At 40.9% G+C, this 16,618-nt stretch overlaps 1 protein-coding gene across 1 annotated transcript in view; it reads right to left on the bottom strand.

Annotated features, from left to right (window-relative positions):
• Positions 1-16,618, bottom strand: part of EFHC2 (EF-hand domain containing 2) — a 245,740-nt gene that overhangs the window by 206,603 nt on the left and 22,519 nt on the right. Inside the window, exon 2 of the mRNA XM_043897067.1 lies at positions 4,514-4,702. Within this exon, the coding sequence (XP_043753002.1) occupies positions 4,514-4,702 (189 nt within the window). The remainder of the gene's footprint in view (positions 1-4,513; positions 4,703-16,618) is intronic.

The raw sequence follows: 16,618 nt of genomic DNA, 5'->3' as shown, positions 1-16,618 counted from the left end.
GGGATCTTCCTGACCCAGGAATCGAACCTGGGTCTCTGCATTGCAAGGAGAACCAATTCTCAGTTGGTTCTTACCAACTGAGCTACAAGGGAAACTTAAAAACATGTTAGGGCTGTGTTTCTCAATGGGCATGGTATTTGCATTTTAGGTAGAATATTCTCCCCAGTTGTGGGGTTGCCCTCCCAAAGTTGCAGGATGTAAAATACAAGGCTGGGTCCCAGCTACCCAAACAGCAGCAGCACTTCTGTGTCAGGTCTGGCCCTAGGGCGAGGCAATTGAAAACATCAAAACTAATGCCGAAAATCCAGGATGAACAAAATACCACCATGTTAAATAAAGACGGAATCAGTACTACTGATTTTCCCTTTTGCCTCAGGCTCCAATACGGCTCAGCATGACAGTTACTGATCCTGTCTTTATTTAACATGCTATTTTGTTCATCCTGAATTTTTGCATTAATTTTAAAGATACTTCATGGGAACTTGAGTAGAATTTGTATCCTACTGTTGTGTGAAAATTGTATAAATCTTAATTATGTTGAATTGGTTCATAGTGCTTTTCAGGTCTGCTATATCCTTCTACTTCTCTGTATAGTCAATCTATTGGCTTTTGAGAGTTTGATATTGAAACTCCAACTAAAAATGTTAATTCATCTACTTTAAAAAATAATTGCAATATATAGTAGAAGTATATGTAAACTTGTTCTGTATTTTCCCAAGTTTCTTGTAAATGTGTTGTCCTATCTCCATAATTTAAAAAATAAAAAAAATATATAAGCAAAAAAATTTAAAATTATTTCATTAAAATATTACCTGGCTGATTACTGAGTTTAGGGGCACCCCTTAAATTCTATACTCAAGACAAGTGCCTCACTTGCTTTATCATAGTCCAGTTCTCTTCCCAGTCATTGGGACAACTCAAAACACCTCCAGACATTTCCAAAGGTCTCCCTAGGTTGAGAACCTCTAAAATAGGGGTTGATTTTTCTCATTTAATAAGATGTCCAGAGAGACACAGCCCAGGCCTGAAACAATAGTCACTTGATGCCATCAGGGCCCTAGATTCCCTTTATCTCTGCTGCATTCACAAAATGGCTGCTGTGCCCCGAGGAATTACGTCTTACTTCCAGACAGGAAACACGGCAGGAAAAACATATCAGCTGAGCCTGACACCTTTAATTAGAAAAATCACTTTCCCAAGGGCCCCACCCTCTGGCCACCTGATGCAAAGAGCCGACTCATTGGAAAAGACTCTGATGCTGGGAAAGACTGAAGGCAGGAGGAAGAGGGGATGACAGAGGATGAGATGGTTGGATGGCATCACTGACTCGATGAACATGCATTTGAGCAAGCTCCAGGAGTTGGTGATGGACAGTGAAGCCTGATGTGCTGCAGTCAATGGGGTTGCAAAGAGTCAGACAGGACTGAGCGACTGAACAACCACGACCACCCTAATAAGCTTTAACTCACGAATCATTAGCTAGAAGTGAGCCAAGTGGCCAGCCTTAGCTGTAGGGAGCCTGGGAACACAAACGCATGTAAGTGGGCACATCTCCAGTCTGAATAAAACCGGCCTTCTCTCCAGGGGAGAGAATAAAGGGGAGAGTGAAGAAAAGATAAAAGAGCTAGAAATGTCTGCCATGAGGATCACAAATGCTGGCTGTTTTGAGTGACTGCAAATAGCATCTTCTCTGCTTATAATCTGAGGGTCTGCCTGAGCAGAATGTTTTCATGGTCACTTTCAGAATTATGGACAAAAACTGGAATATTATCTCAGGTTGCACTCCATAGAGGCAGAGTCTGAAACAGGGGTTTAGGTGTGTTTGATTTATTATTAAGGGCTTACTCTTGGGAGAAACTTGTAAGGGAGAGGAACAGCCAAGGGAAGGGAAATGATCCAAGGGAGGATGCATTCTCATATGAAGTTTTGCCAAGGCTTAATGGACAAGGAGGGCTTCCCTCATGGCTCAGACAGTAAAGAATCTGTCTGCAATGCAGGAGAGCTGGGTCGATCCCTGGGTTGGGAAGATTCCCCTTCAGGAAGGCATGGCAACCCACTCCAGTATTCTTGTCTGGAGAATTCCATATATAGAGGGGCCTGGTGGGCTACAGTCTATGGGGTCGCAAAGAGTTGGACAAAGCTGAGCAACTAACACTTTACTTTTGTAATGCACAAGGGGCCATGAGCCTAAATCAAGCATGACACAGAATTGTCCCATGTTAAAGAAGCTCAGCCTTTCACCGTTGACAAATCAGTCAGCCATTTGCTACCCCATCCTATGCTGAAGTAAGTGGCCATGGTAACCTCCCAGGTGAACTCTCTGGGTGATGCAATGTCCACTGGCCAAGAACAACACTCCATGAAGGGTTACAGGAAGGAGTTGTTAGCCAAAGCACTTGCTGCACTAGCTGTGGGGGTGGGGTGCCCGTTGGGGGTGGGGAGGATCAAGAGCACTTACTACAGATATTAATTTTGATGCACTTTCCAAAAATCTGCCTTTATTTCTACTTTGTATTGTTTGAAAATGTAGCCCTGGATATATTGCTATGATTAAAAGCTGTTGGAAAAACCGATTCGAGTTGAAAGTGTCTCATTTTCAAGAAAAATGATTAACAGGTGTTGACTTGTTTTGTTAAGCCACAAATGCCAAAAGCGCTTTATAATTTGCTCTGGGTATTAACCAGGATCCAATTTGTAGTTCACAATCTCATCAGAGCACGTAAATATTTCATAGTCCTAGTGTCTCATTTAAAGCTCAATGAATATTTAATTGAAGTTGACCAACAAAATAACTGAATTATGTTGCATTTAGTTAGGCCTGAAATGAGCAGGCTCTTCATTTTCTCAAGTAGTTTGAAGCTAAAATTATTTCAACTTCATGAAATATTCTACACAATTTTATAAGTAATTAAAAGACTGTAAAACAGACTCAAAAGCACATATTAAATATTGAGAAAAACATGAAATAAAATGAATTTTCAACTTTAAATGCAAGAGAATAGTTTAATATATTGTGGCCTACATTATTTATTAGTTGGTGAATTAAACTATTCTCAATACACTCTTTTTGACATAAGAAGTAAAAATAGAATCTTTTCTTTGATGCTTGCAAGTTAAATATTCTAGAATGATGATGTGCACACACCTATAAGATTGATATTAACAGGGAACCATGCATGAGCCACTCAAGTCAGCCCAGAAAGTGTTTCTTAATCCTAGGTCCAGCATTAAGCCAGGTATATACTAAAAATAATCCAAAAAAGAGAAATATTGAGGACTTCACTGGTGGTCGGGTCCAGAGGTTAAGAATCTGCCTGCCAATGCCAGGGACAAGGGTTCAATCCCCGGTCAGGAAACTAAGATCCCACATGCTACAGAGCAACGAAACCCACGTGCTACAACTTCTGAGCTCACTCACCACCTCTAGAAAGTCTTGCCAAGATCCCACATGATGCAATGGAGATCCCATACAGCCAAATAAATAAATTTTAAAAAGAGAGACAGCGAAATATTGGTCCACATTCAAAGTAAAGAAGGTTTCCTAAGAAAGAAGCTTTCCCATGGTCTGTTAAATCTCCATAAGTGTCAGAATTGGACTTCAAAAGAAGTGTGTGCCCTGACCCTAACTTGGATGACATGGGATATGTCACTTCTGCCAAATCTGAAGACATTTTAATTGGAATCAAAGCATTGCCAACCAATCCCCATGTTAAGGCTGCTAAAAACTACCTGGTAAGTTTAGCATACTAATGTTTGAATTCTTTAGTCCTGAGTTAGTTTTTATTTATAGGACCCAAGTAATTGAATAACAATTTCTCGGAAAACAGACCGTGGGGCCATAGTGACACAGGGCTGTACGATAAAACAGAGCTTATCCACACAGCTGCCTTGTGGGAAACAACTGGCCACTTTGGGTTTTCTCCCTTTGCTCTTAGTCCCTCTTTAGATATTTAAATGGACTGCCTACTTCAATTGTAAATACACCAGTATATGTGCATGTGTCATGTACACAAACACACAACACAAAAACTTCAGACTGTTGTCTAATAATGGCACCTCTTTCCTTCACTTCTACAATTCTGGCCCTGTCACCCTTGGTCCTCAAGGATGGGGAACTATAATTAGTATGGAGAAAAGACAAGAAGGCATTTTCCTGTTGCATTCAATGGCACATTCAGAATCACACAAAATGTTTTAGTTAATAGCAATTGCTAAACAAAAGTGACAGTCTGACTAGACCCTTACTGCCTATAGAAGGACACTATCCTGTCCAGGACAGGAGATGAGAGAATGGTTGATAAGCATTCACCATGAAAGGTGATGAACATTAGGCATCCTGCGACCAATGTGCCTAGTCAGAAACAGAATCAGGGATAACTTTTCTTTGTTTAGAGTACTTTTATGTCATTTCAGATGAACATTTACATTGAGGACTCATTTTCTCAAATCTACTTAATATTTAGGTACATGTAACATTTTAAGACTGCATGTCTCCCAATGTCATGTGATTTACCTGTTTATCGAAAGCCACCCAAGACGGCATGTCAATTCCCATTCCTTTAGGAAATACACTGTATTTTGGCTTTATCTTCTGTCCGAGAAGCAGTTCTCCACCTATTCCTGGTTTATCTTCACTCACCAGCATCCTAACATTGTTGCAAAAGCCCCAGTGTTGAGATTTGTGGAATTTCTCTTTTCCCATCTGTGAACACAAGAGACAACCCAAAATGGCCAAAATTATTCTTTCTGCCTTTTCATATTTGTTTTAAAAGGTAAACACATTTCCCATCATTTATTTTTCCCATTACAAAATGCAAATTAGAGTGGCAAATAATTATGATCAATCTTCACCATAAACTTGTGCCTCATTTTAAATTCAATTCATTTTAACAAATTCAAAACCTTGAAAAGCAATAAGAACAAACCCAACGCTCCATGCTATTTAAAACATTTCAAAATAACTATTACTGCAAGTGAACATTTAGGACATTAACTTGCTAATTGGTCTATTCCACTTATTTGCCAAGAATGCAAACAGGGGAAAAAAAAACTTCTCTACTTCAGAGTAAAAAATGTAACAGTTTTCCCACAGAAATCTAAATATTATCTTCATCAAAATGGAGAATAAAATCTTTTCTTCATTAAAGTAAGTGTCACAGGAAATTTGTCAGAGCTGACATTCTCCTCCTAAGTGTAGAACCTTGCCCTCCCTCTTCCCCACTTCCCCTTCCATCTTTTCTGAGAATCTGAGCAGAGAGAGCAAAGCCCAGAAAATGCTTCCAAGGGCTGGCAAAGATGTGGGCCAACACCAATGTGCATGCACTACTAGTAGAAAAGTAAAGCAGAAAAATCCATCTGAGGAAAGATATGGCAATACCTAGCAAAGTGAAAGCAAGGCAATGGCACCCCACTCCAGTATTCTTGCCTGGAAAATCCCATGGACGGAGGAGCCTGGTAGGCTGCAGTCCATGGGGTCGCTAAGAGTCGGACACGACTGAGCGACTTCCCTTTCACTTTTACTTTCATGCATTGGAGAAGGAAATGGCAACCCACTCCAGTGTTCTTGCCTGGAGAATCCCAAGGACGGGGGAGCCTGGTGGGCTGCCGTCTATGGGGTCGCACAGAGTCAGACACGGCTGAAGCGACATAGCAGCAGCAGCAGCAAAGTGAAAGGTGTATGCTTGCCCAGACACCTAGCATGTCCACTCCTAAATATCTTCTGCCCCTTACATGGGGAGCTATAAATCAGATTATTTGTTACAGCAGTGTTAGTAAGAGTGAAAAATAGGAAACCATCTAAATGTCTATCAGTAGCAGAAAAGATACCTCAATTGTGTTCTCTTTATAAAATGGAATATAAATACAGAGGCCTAAAATTATATGCATCAATATGGACAAATTTCAAAGAATGTCAAGCAAAAAAAAGGTAGTAGGACACAAAATTTGATCACCTCACCTTATATAAAGTCTGAAAATATTCAAAAACACAGGGTTATTTATGGATAATATAAGCATACAAATGATAAGCAGCAAATTCAAATTAATATAATATCCATGATAATACATTATATGTGATATAATAAATATCACATGATATTTATATGTGATATATTAATATATTTGTTGTATCATATATCATATTATGAACATCCATGTACACCACAGCCCTGTAGAAAAAATAAAACATTTCAGATACAATTAAAGTTCTCTCTCATCCCAAGTTCTTGATTTTAATATCTGTAAGTCTGCTTCTGTTTTGTAAATGAGTTCATTTGTATATTTTTAAAAAAATTAGATTCCACATATGAGTGGTGATATACGATTATTTGTGGATGAAGACACTAATATATATATGACAGATAACCAACAGGGACGTACTGTATAACACAGGGAATTCTACTCAATATTCTGCAGTAACCTATATGAGAAAAAAATATAAAAAAGAATGAACATATGTATCATATATGTACTATTGAATCACTTTGCTATATGTGTGTGTGTGTGTCTGCTCAGTCATATCCAACTCTTTGTGACCCAATGGACTGTAGCCTGCCAGGCTCCTTTGTCCATGGAATTTCCCAGGCAAGAATACTAGAGTGGATTGTCATTTTCTCCTCCAGGGGATCTTCCCAACCCAGGGATCAAACCCGCATCTCTTGCATCTCCTACATTGGCAGGCGGATTCTTTACCACTGAGCCACCTAGGAAGCCCACCATATATGTAAAATTGAATCACTTTGCTGTGTACCTGAAAGTAATACAATCTTATAAATCAATTATGCTCCAATAAAAATAAAATATTTATTTTTATTAGTTGGAGGCTAATTACTTCACAACATTTAAAAAATAAATATAAGTCCTCTCTCAGAGTTCATGCTCCTTGTCTCCCTCCCAGAGGTAACAAGTATCCTGAATTTGCTGCTTGAACTTGAATACTTTGCCAGGATTATGTAGATCCAGGGCAACAGCCTCTTGCAAAGCATGATGCATTGGCAGGAAGTCTGAAAGGAAGTTCAAAAATACTTTGTTTCAAGGCAACCTATGAAATAGGATAAAATATTTACAAATAATATACATGAAAAGGAATTAATATCCAAAATATATAAAGAATTCATACAACTCAATAACAAAAAATCTGATTAAAAAATGGACAGAGGATGTGAACACATATTTTTACAAAGAAGATATTCAACTGGCCAACAGGTACATAAGAAGATGTGCAACATCACTAATCATCAAGGAAATGCAAATCAAATCCATAATGAGATACCACCTCACACCTGTTAGGATGGCTATTTTGTCAAAAAGGTAAGAAATAACAAGTGTTGGCAAGGATGTGGAGAGAAGGGAACCCTTGTGCACTGGTAGTGAGAATATATATTGGTGTAGCCACTATGGAAAGCAGTATGGAAGTTCCTTTAAAAATTAAAAATAGAACTACCACATGACTCAGCAATTCTATCTGGGTATTTATTTAAAGAAAATAAAAATACTAACTTGAAAGATATGTACACCCCATGTCCATCTACAGCATTATTTACAATAGCCAAAACAGAAACAACCTAAAGTGGCTACTGACAGATGAATTAATATTATTATATTATTCAGCCATAAAAAAGAATGAAAACTGCCACTTTCAGCAACATGGATGAACCCTAAGGGCATAACACTAAGTGAAATGTCAGACAGAGAAAAACAAGTATCATATGATCGCACCTATACATGGAATCTTAAAAAGAATAAAAGATAAACAAGCTCATAGATACAGAGAACCAACTGGTGGTTGCCAGAGGTGGAGGGTGGGGGTGGGCAAAATGGGTGAAGGTGATCAAAATGTACAAACATTCAATTATAAAATAAATAAGTCATGGGGATGTAATACACAGCATGGTGACTATAGTTAATACTATACTATTGGTATATATTTGAGAGTGTCAAATAGAGTCAATCTGGCAAATTCTCATCACCAGAAAACAAAAAACTTGTAACTATTGTGTGATAGCAGATGCTAACCAGACTTACTGTGATCATTTTGCAAAATATACAAAGATAGAATCATTACATTTTACACCTGCAACTAATATAATGTTATACAAAGAAGGCTGAGCACCGAAGAATTGATGCTTTTGAACTGTGGTGTTGGAGAAAACTCTTGAGAGTCTCTTGGACAGCAAGGAGATCAAACCAGTCAATCCTAAAGGAAATCAACCTTGAATACTCATTGGAAGGACTGATGCTGAAGCTCCAATATTTTGGCCACCTGATGCAAACAGCCGACTCATTGGAAAAGACACTAATGCTGGGAAAGACTGAGGGCAGGAAGAGAAGGGGGTGGCAGACGATGAAATGGTTGGATGGCATCATCGACTCAATGGAAATAAGTCTGAGCAAACTCTGGGAGATAGTGAAGGACAAGGAGGTCTGGCGTGCTGCAGTCCATGGGGTCACAAAGAGTCGGACATAACTTAGCCACTGAACAACAACAACAAATCAATTAATATTAATAAAAATTAAATACCCAAAAATTAAAAGGAAAATACAAGACCTCGTTTTTTCTTATAGTGAAGGCAGCCTGGAAGAACAGGGAAGGGCCTGAGTAGTCTTGCTCAGGAGAGTCGGGGCCACACAGATAACCCCAGGAAGATAAACAACCCAGGTAGAAGGCTGCTGGAGGAAAGCTAGAGGCAGTGGTTAGGATAGTGACCGGCAGCCTGGCTCTGTCCCATAGAGAATCCATTGCCACAACCTCCACCACCACCCCACTCCCCTCTAACACACACTCATACACAATACTCAGTTTACCATAAGTCAGTCCCAAATCACCATAGCAAAGCAAAAGCTGGGCTGGTTAAAATGAATGGTGGAATAACATTGAATTTTATAATAATGTTCCCTCTTTCAAAGCAAGTGTTTTGGGTAATCACAAACTCATCTCAGGTCAAACCAACAAATGTTTGTTAAACATTTACTCTATTACTAACTTTGTGCCAGATATGCATGCATGCATGCAAAGTCGCTTAGTCATGTCCAACTCTTTGCAACCCCATGGACTGTAGCCCACCAGGCTCCTCTGTCCATGGGACTCTCCAGGCAAGAATACTGGAGTGGGTTGCTGTGCCCTCCTCCAGGGAATCTTCCCGACCCAGGGATCAAACCCAGTCTTCTGTGGCTCCTGCAGTGGCAGGCAGGTTCTTTACCACTAGTGCCACATGGGAAGCCTTGTGCCAGATATACTATTTAAAATAAGCATAAAATTCAGCTGTGCCTTGAAAAGGAAACCCACCATCTGGCTGAGGAGTCAAGATTTAGATAACTAAAACAACTAGGAAGCAGTAGACTTCCATTTTTGACCACTTACCATGAGCTAGACCATTTGCATACATGCTCAGTCATCTCCAATTCTGTGACCCCGTGGACTATAGCCTGCCAGGCTCCTCTGTCCATGGGATTTTCCAGGCAAGAATACTGGAGTGGGTTGCCATTTCCTCCTCCAGGGGATATTCCTGACCCAGGGATCAAACCCACATCTCTTGGGTCTCCTGCATTGGCAGGAGGATTCTTTATCACTCTGCCACCTGGGAATCTTTATATGCATTACCTAATTTTGCCATCAGAAAACTATGTGATAGGCATTACTACAGTCATTTTACAGAGGCAGAGACAAGTTGACTAGCACACCCATGGTTATATGGTAAATAGTGGAGCCTGCATCTGAATCTAAGCTCATTGACCCTAATAATCTCTGGTAAGTCTATCTACCCTGAGACATAAACTGATGGGCTGGAGTAATAGTGTTGAGGTCCTTCAGGTAGTTGGATACTGTCTTGAGCCTGGAGAAATGGGATGAATTGGACAGGAGAAGAGGGAAACAGGAACCCTAATGCTCTGCTAATGGGACAGTTAACTATCATTCTGGAAAGCAATGTGGTACTACTTGGCAAAACTAGGGATGTGTATTACCTATGATTCAAGAATCTTACTCCTGGATATGTATCTCAGAGAAATTCTCACAGTAGCCAATAAGTGAAGATATATGAGAATATGTAATGGTACAGTAGGTCATCTACATACAAACAAGTTCCATTCAAAGAGCACATTCATACGTCCAATTTGTAAGTCCAACAAAGTAAATTTGTAAGTCTAAGCTACAATTTCATTCATGCCTGGTGTTGATAGAACACACATTCACATCTTTGAATGTCCACAACTTGAAGGTTTGTATGTATGGGACATACTGTATTTTGGGAAAGTTAGAGACAACCTCGATAAATATGTTGATGAAATGGATAAGAAAATATGGCTTCATGGATAAGTACACTATGGTGGATCTTCATTTCGTTTCACTTCTTTGAAGCAATAAACCAGACATACATAGGCTGTCATGATAAATGACCGTAGATGTCGTGGCTGAAACAACAGAAACTAATTTCTCACAGTTCTGGAGCCTGGGAAGACTAACACAAGAGTGCTGGCCAATTCAGTTGCCCAGTGAGGGTTCTATTCTCACCTTGAAGACTGCCAATGTCTCCCTGTGTCCTCACAGGGCAGTGAGAGAGACAGCAAACCCTCTGGTGTCTCTTCTCATAAGATGGGGGCCCCATCTGCATGATATCATCTAAACCTAATGACCTCACCTCTAAACACCATCACACTGGGGGGGTTAGGGTTCAACATATGGATTTGGGAAGGACACATAGGATTGGACGGAGAAGGAAATGGCAACCCACTCCAGTGTTCTTGCCTGGAGAATCCCATGGACAGAGGAGCCTGGTGGGCTGCCGTCTATGGGGTCACACAGAGTCAGACACGACTGTAGCAACTTAGCAGCAGCACACCACTCGATGTACATATAGCAACATAGACTCTTAAAACATACTGCTGGGTGAAAAAATGGTATCTGTAGCATACTCACACACTTTTTAAAAACAATGCTACATACTTTGCAAGAACACACAGAGATTCAAGAATGTGCATCAGGACTTCCCTGGTGGTCAGTGGATAAGAATCCACCTGCCATTGCAGGGGACACAGGTTCAATCCCTGATCCGGGAAGATCCCACATGCCATGAAGCAACTAAGCCTATATGCCACAAGCACTGAGCCTGTGCTATAGAGCCCACAAGCCGCAATTACTAAGCCTGTGTGCCACAACTACTGAAGGCCACATACCCTAGAGCCCACACTCGAGCTGCAATTACTGAAGCCTGGGCGCCTAGAGCCTATGCTCTGCAACGAGAAGCCATGGCATTGAGAAGCCTGTGCACCACAATGAAGAGTAGCCCCTGACTGCCACAACTAGAGAAAGCCAGCACACAGCAACAAGGACCCAGCACAGCCAAATATTAAATTAAATTTTTAAAAAAATGTGCATCAGAGACATCTGTATGGAAGCCTATATAAAGTCGAAAGGGAAAGAGATTTAGGGATTGGGAATGATAAGGAATAAAAATACATAAAACAAGAGAGAGACTTTGCACAAATCAACGATGGCATTGTGTCATAAATGGAGGAATATAATTAAGTCACCTCTTTCCACCTGACATTAAAAAAAAGGATGGATTCGAATGAGAAGTGAGAAGTAGGCAGGTGAGGTTAGCTGCTAGTGCAGCTGAGCAGGTATAAGTGAGAGAGAAAGGCCTGAAGAGGCTAAAGACAATGGGAATGGGAAGGAAAGGACATCATATGGGACAGGACCTTCAAACTATCATTGAGGAAGGGCAAGTTTGATTGTTTCTTTTCCCAAATCATTTCAGACTGATACTTTCATGGAATACAATAAAATTAATTATAAAAATTTGAAATTAAAAACAAATACATAAAAACTTACAAGCTCACTGATCACACCCTCAGATATCGCGGCAAGGTCAATTTGCTGCAGAAGTTTCTAAAGACTCTCAGTGTCACAGATACACACCACTCTTGGAGAAGCACTGCTACAGTAGATATCAGGTAAAGAAACCAACATGTGTGATTGGGTGTGTTAAGAAAGAAAGAGTAAAAAAAAAAAAAGAAAGAAAGAGTGATGGGAGGTGACTTGCAAGTTTCATGCCAGCCTCACTTCCACTTGGGAAGGGGTAGGAGGGAGAGCAGAAATATAAAAGATAAAAAGTGAGACAAAAGAGCTAAGGATGGAGATCCGTCCTGGGAAGGGAGTCTTAATACAGGACGTTTCCAGACACCGGGAAACCCTCGCACTGGCGGGCCTGGGGGAAGTGTTTGAATCTCGGAGGGCAACCTGACTGGGAGGGAAACAATAAATAAAACCCACAGATTACCAGCCTAAAAGCAACTCCCAGCAGAAAAGTACCCCAGACACCCGCATCCGCCACCACCAAGTGGGGGCGGAACGGAGAGGAGCGGATGGCATTGCTTGGGGTAGGGTCCGGGCCTGAGTGCCCTGAGGACAATCGGAGGGAGCTTTTGTGAGTTGCCAACTTGAACTGTGGGAGAGCAAAAGAGAGAGATAAAATTAACCAGCCCGAACACACTGCTGGCCGTTCGCAGAACAAAAGGGACCGAGAAAGTCCAGAGAAGAACTCACAGGCTGCGGACCGGCCCAGCCCCGCCGGAGGCAGGAGGCAGCGGGGAGGGGAAGGGGGCAGGCTCAGCCCCAAGGACCGCATCCCCTGCCGCACTGCAAACAGGCCTCCAGTTTCTAATCAAAGACCTCCTGAGATTCTGGATGGTCGACTTCCGCCGGGAGGGTTGCGGCGAGACAGGGGGCAGGCACCCGACCGGCGCGGGCGGGGACTGGAGCTGGGGACGCGGAGGGCAGAAGGCGCAAGCACCCAACTGGCACCGGCGGAAACTGAGACTGGGACGACGGAAGGGAGTGGGCGCGCCGCACCCGGGGAGAGTGCGCCCGTCAAGCCCCTGGCTGCCTGGACCGCTCTGACGGGGAAGGCACAAACAGCAGGCGCAGCTTTTAGTTCCGCGCTTTTGTGGAACACCCGAGGGCTGGAACCGTGCGCAGCGCAGGGCGCGCTCCATATAGAACAGCCGGGAGCCTGAGCAGCGCAGACGGAGAAAGCAGCGCCAGCCCATCCCCGCAGCGCCAGCCCCTCCCCACAGCGCGACGGAACTAGCTACCTGAATAAGAGTCCACCTCCGCCCGCCTGTGTCAGGGCGGAAATGAGGCTCTGAAGAGACTGGCAAACAGAAGCCAAATAAACAAAGGGAACCGCTTCAGAAGGGACCAGTGCAACAGATTAAAATCCCTGTAGAAAACACCGACTACACCAGAAGGGGCCTGTAGATATCGAGAAGTGTAAGCTGCAACGAGGATCTATCTGAAACTGAGCCGAACCCACACTGACCACAACAGCTCCAGAGAAATTCCTAGATATATTTTTACTTTTTTTTTTTAAGTAAGAAAAAACAATTTTTTTATTTTTTCTCTTTTATTTTCCTTTAAAATTCCCTATTACTCCCCCATTACTCCTTAACTTTCATTTTCATAGATTCTTACGATTTTTTTAATTAGGGACAATTTTTTTTCTTTTTTTCCTTTTTCTCTTCTATTTTCTATTTTTCTTTTTCTCTTATTTCTTTTAAAGTCCTCTAGTACTCCTCTACTACTCCTTAATTTTCATTTTCAATACACTATAACCTTACAAAAAAAAAAAGAAGAGAAGCCCTATTTTTAAACTGAACTTCATATATATTTCTAAAATTTTTTGTGTGTGTTTTGGTTTTTGTTTTTAATATAGTATTTTTAAGAGTCTAACCTCTAGATTTTTAATTTTTGTTTTTCAGTATATGATATAAATTGTGAACATTCAAGAATCCAATATTCAGTTCCCATTTTTATTCAGGAGTGTGTTGATTATTCTCTCCCAATCTTGACTCTCTGTTTTCTACCTCAGAACACCTCTATTTCCTCCTTTCCCCTTCGCTTCCCAAGCCAATTCTGTGAATCTTTGTGGGTGTCTGGGCTACGGAGAACACTCTGGGAACAGACAGCTGCGTAGATCTGTCTCTCTCCTCTTGAGTCCCCCTTTTTCTCCTCCTCATCTCTATCTCCCTCCTCCCTCTCCTCTTCTTCATGTAACTCTGTGAACCTCTCTGGGTGTCCCTAACGAGGGAGAATCTTTTTGCCATTAACCTAGAAGTTTTATTATCAGTGCTGTATAGTTGGAGAAGTCCTGAGACTACAGGAAGAATAAAACTGAAATCCAGAGGCAGGAGACTTAAGCCCAAAACCTTAGAACACCAGAAAACTCCTGACTACATGGAACTTTAAGTAATAAGTGACCTTCCAAAAGCCTCCATACCTACACTGAAACCAACCACCACCCAAGAGCCAATAAATTTTAGAGCAAGACATACCACGCAAATTCTCCAGCAACGCAGGAACATAGCCCTGAACGTCAACATACAGGCTGCCCAAGGTCACACCTAACACATAGACCCATCCCAAAACTCATTACTGGGCACTCCATTGCTCTCCAAAGAGAAGAAATCAAGTTCCATGCACCAGAACACCGACGCAAGCTTCCCGAACCAGGAAACCTTGACAAGCCAATCGTCTAACCCCACCCACTGGGTAAAACCTCCACAATAAAAAGGAACCACAGACCTCCAAAATACAGAAAGCCCACTCCAGACACAGCAATCTAAACAAGATGAAAAGGCAGAGAAATACCCAACAGGTAAAGGAACATGAAAAATGCCCACCAAGTCAAACAAAAGAGGAGGAGATAGGGAATTTACCTGAAAAAGAATTTAGAATAATGATAATAAAAATGATCCAAAATCTTGAAAACAAAATGGAGTTACAGATAAATAGCCTGGAGACAAAGATTGAAAAGATGCAAGAAATGTTTAATAAAGACCTAGAAGAAATAAAAAAGAGTCAATTAAAAATGAATAATGCAATGAATGAGATCAAAAACACTTTGGAGGGAACCAAGAGTAGAATAACGGAGGCAGAAGATAGGATAAGTGAGGTAGAAGATAAAATGGTGGAAATAAATGAAGCAGAGAGGAAAAAAGAAAAAAGGATCAAAAGAAGTGAGGACAACCTCAGGGGCCTCTGGGACAATGTGAAACGCCCCAACATTCGAATCATAGGAGTTCCAGAAGAAGAAGACAAAAACAAAGGCCATGAGAAAATACTCGAGGAGATAATAGCTGAAAACTTCCCTAAAATGGGGAAGGAAATAGCCACCCAAGTCCAAGAAACCCAGAGAGTCCCAAACAGGATAAACCCAAGGTGAAACACCCCAAGACACATACTAATCAAATTAACAAAGATCAAACACAAAGAACAAATATTAAAAGCAGCAAGGGAGAAACAACAAATAACACACAAAGGGATTCCCATAAGGATAACAGCTGATCTATCAATAGAAACCCTCCAGGCCAGAAGGGAATGGCAGGACGTACTGAAAGTAATGAAAGAGAATAACCTACAACCTAGATTACTGTATCCAGCAAGGATCTCATTCAGATATGAAGGAGAATTCAAAAGCTTTACAGATAAGCAAAAGCTGAGAGAATTCAGCACCACCAAACCAGCTCTTCAGCAAATGCTAAAGCATCTTCTCTAGACAGGAAATGCAGAAAGGTTGTATAAACGTGAACCCAAAACAACAAAGTAAATGGCAACGGGACCACACCTATCAATAATTACCTTAAATGTAAATGGGTTGAATGCCCCAACCAAAAGACAAAGACTGGCTGAATGGATACAAAAGCAAGACCCCTATATATGCTGTCTACAAGAGACCCACCTCAAAACAAGAGACACATACAGACTAAAAGTGAAGGGCTGGAAAAAAATATTTCACGCAAACGGAGACCAAAAGAAAGCAGGAGTCGCAATACTCATATCAGATAAAATAGACTTTCAAATAAAGGATGTGAAAAGAGACAAAGAAGGACACTACATAATGATCAAAGGATCAATCCAAGAAGAAGATATAACAATTATAAATATATATGCACCCAACATAGGAGCACTGCAATATGTACGGCAAATGTTAACGAGTATGAAAGAGGAAATTAATAGTAACACAATAATAGTGGGAGACTTTAATACCCCACTCACAACTATGGATAGATCAACTAAACAGAAAATTAACAAGGAAACACAAACCTTAAATGACACAAAGGACCAGCTAGACCTAATTGATATCTATAGGACATTTCACCCCAAAACAATCAACTTCACCTTTTTCTCAAGTGCACACGGAACCTTCTCCAGAATAGATCACATCCTGGGCCATAAATCTGGTCTTGGAAAATTAAAAAAATTGAAACCATTCCAGTCATCTTTCTGACCACAATGCAGTAAGATTAGATCTCAATTACAGGGAAAAAATTGTTAAATATTCAAACACATGGAGGCTAAATAACACGCTTCTGAATAACCAACAAATCATAGAAGAAATCAAAAAAGAAATCAGAATATGCATAGAAATGAATGAAAATGAAAACACAACAACCCAAAACCTATGGGACACTGTAAAAGCAGTGCTAAGGGGAAGGTTCATAGCATTACAGGCTCACATCAAGAAACAAGAAAAAAAACAAATAAATAACCTAACTCTACACCTAAAGCAATTAGAGAAGGAAGAAATGAAGAACCCCAGGGTTAGCAGAAGGAAAGAAATCT

The sequence above is a fragment of the Cervus elaphus genome, chromosome X, assembly GCF_910594005.1.
Source record: "Cervus elaphus chromosome X, mCerEla1.1, whole genome shotgun sequence".
Lineage (NCBI taxonomy): Eukaryota > Metazoa > Chordata > Mammalia > Artiodactyla > Cervidae > Cervus > Cervus elaphus.
Note: the sequence above shows the minus strand (reverse complement) of the source record. Positions and strands in the feature narration are given on the sequence as shown.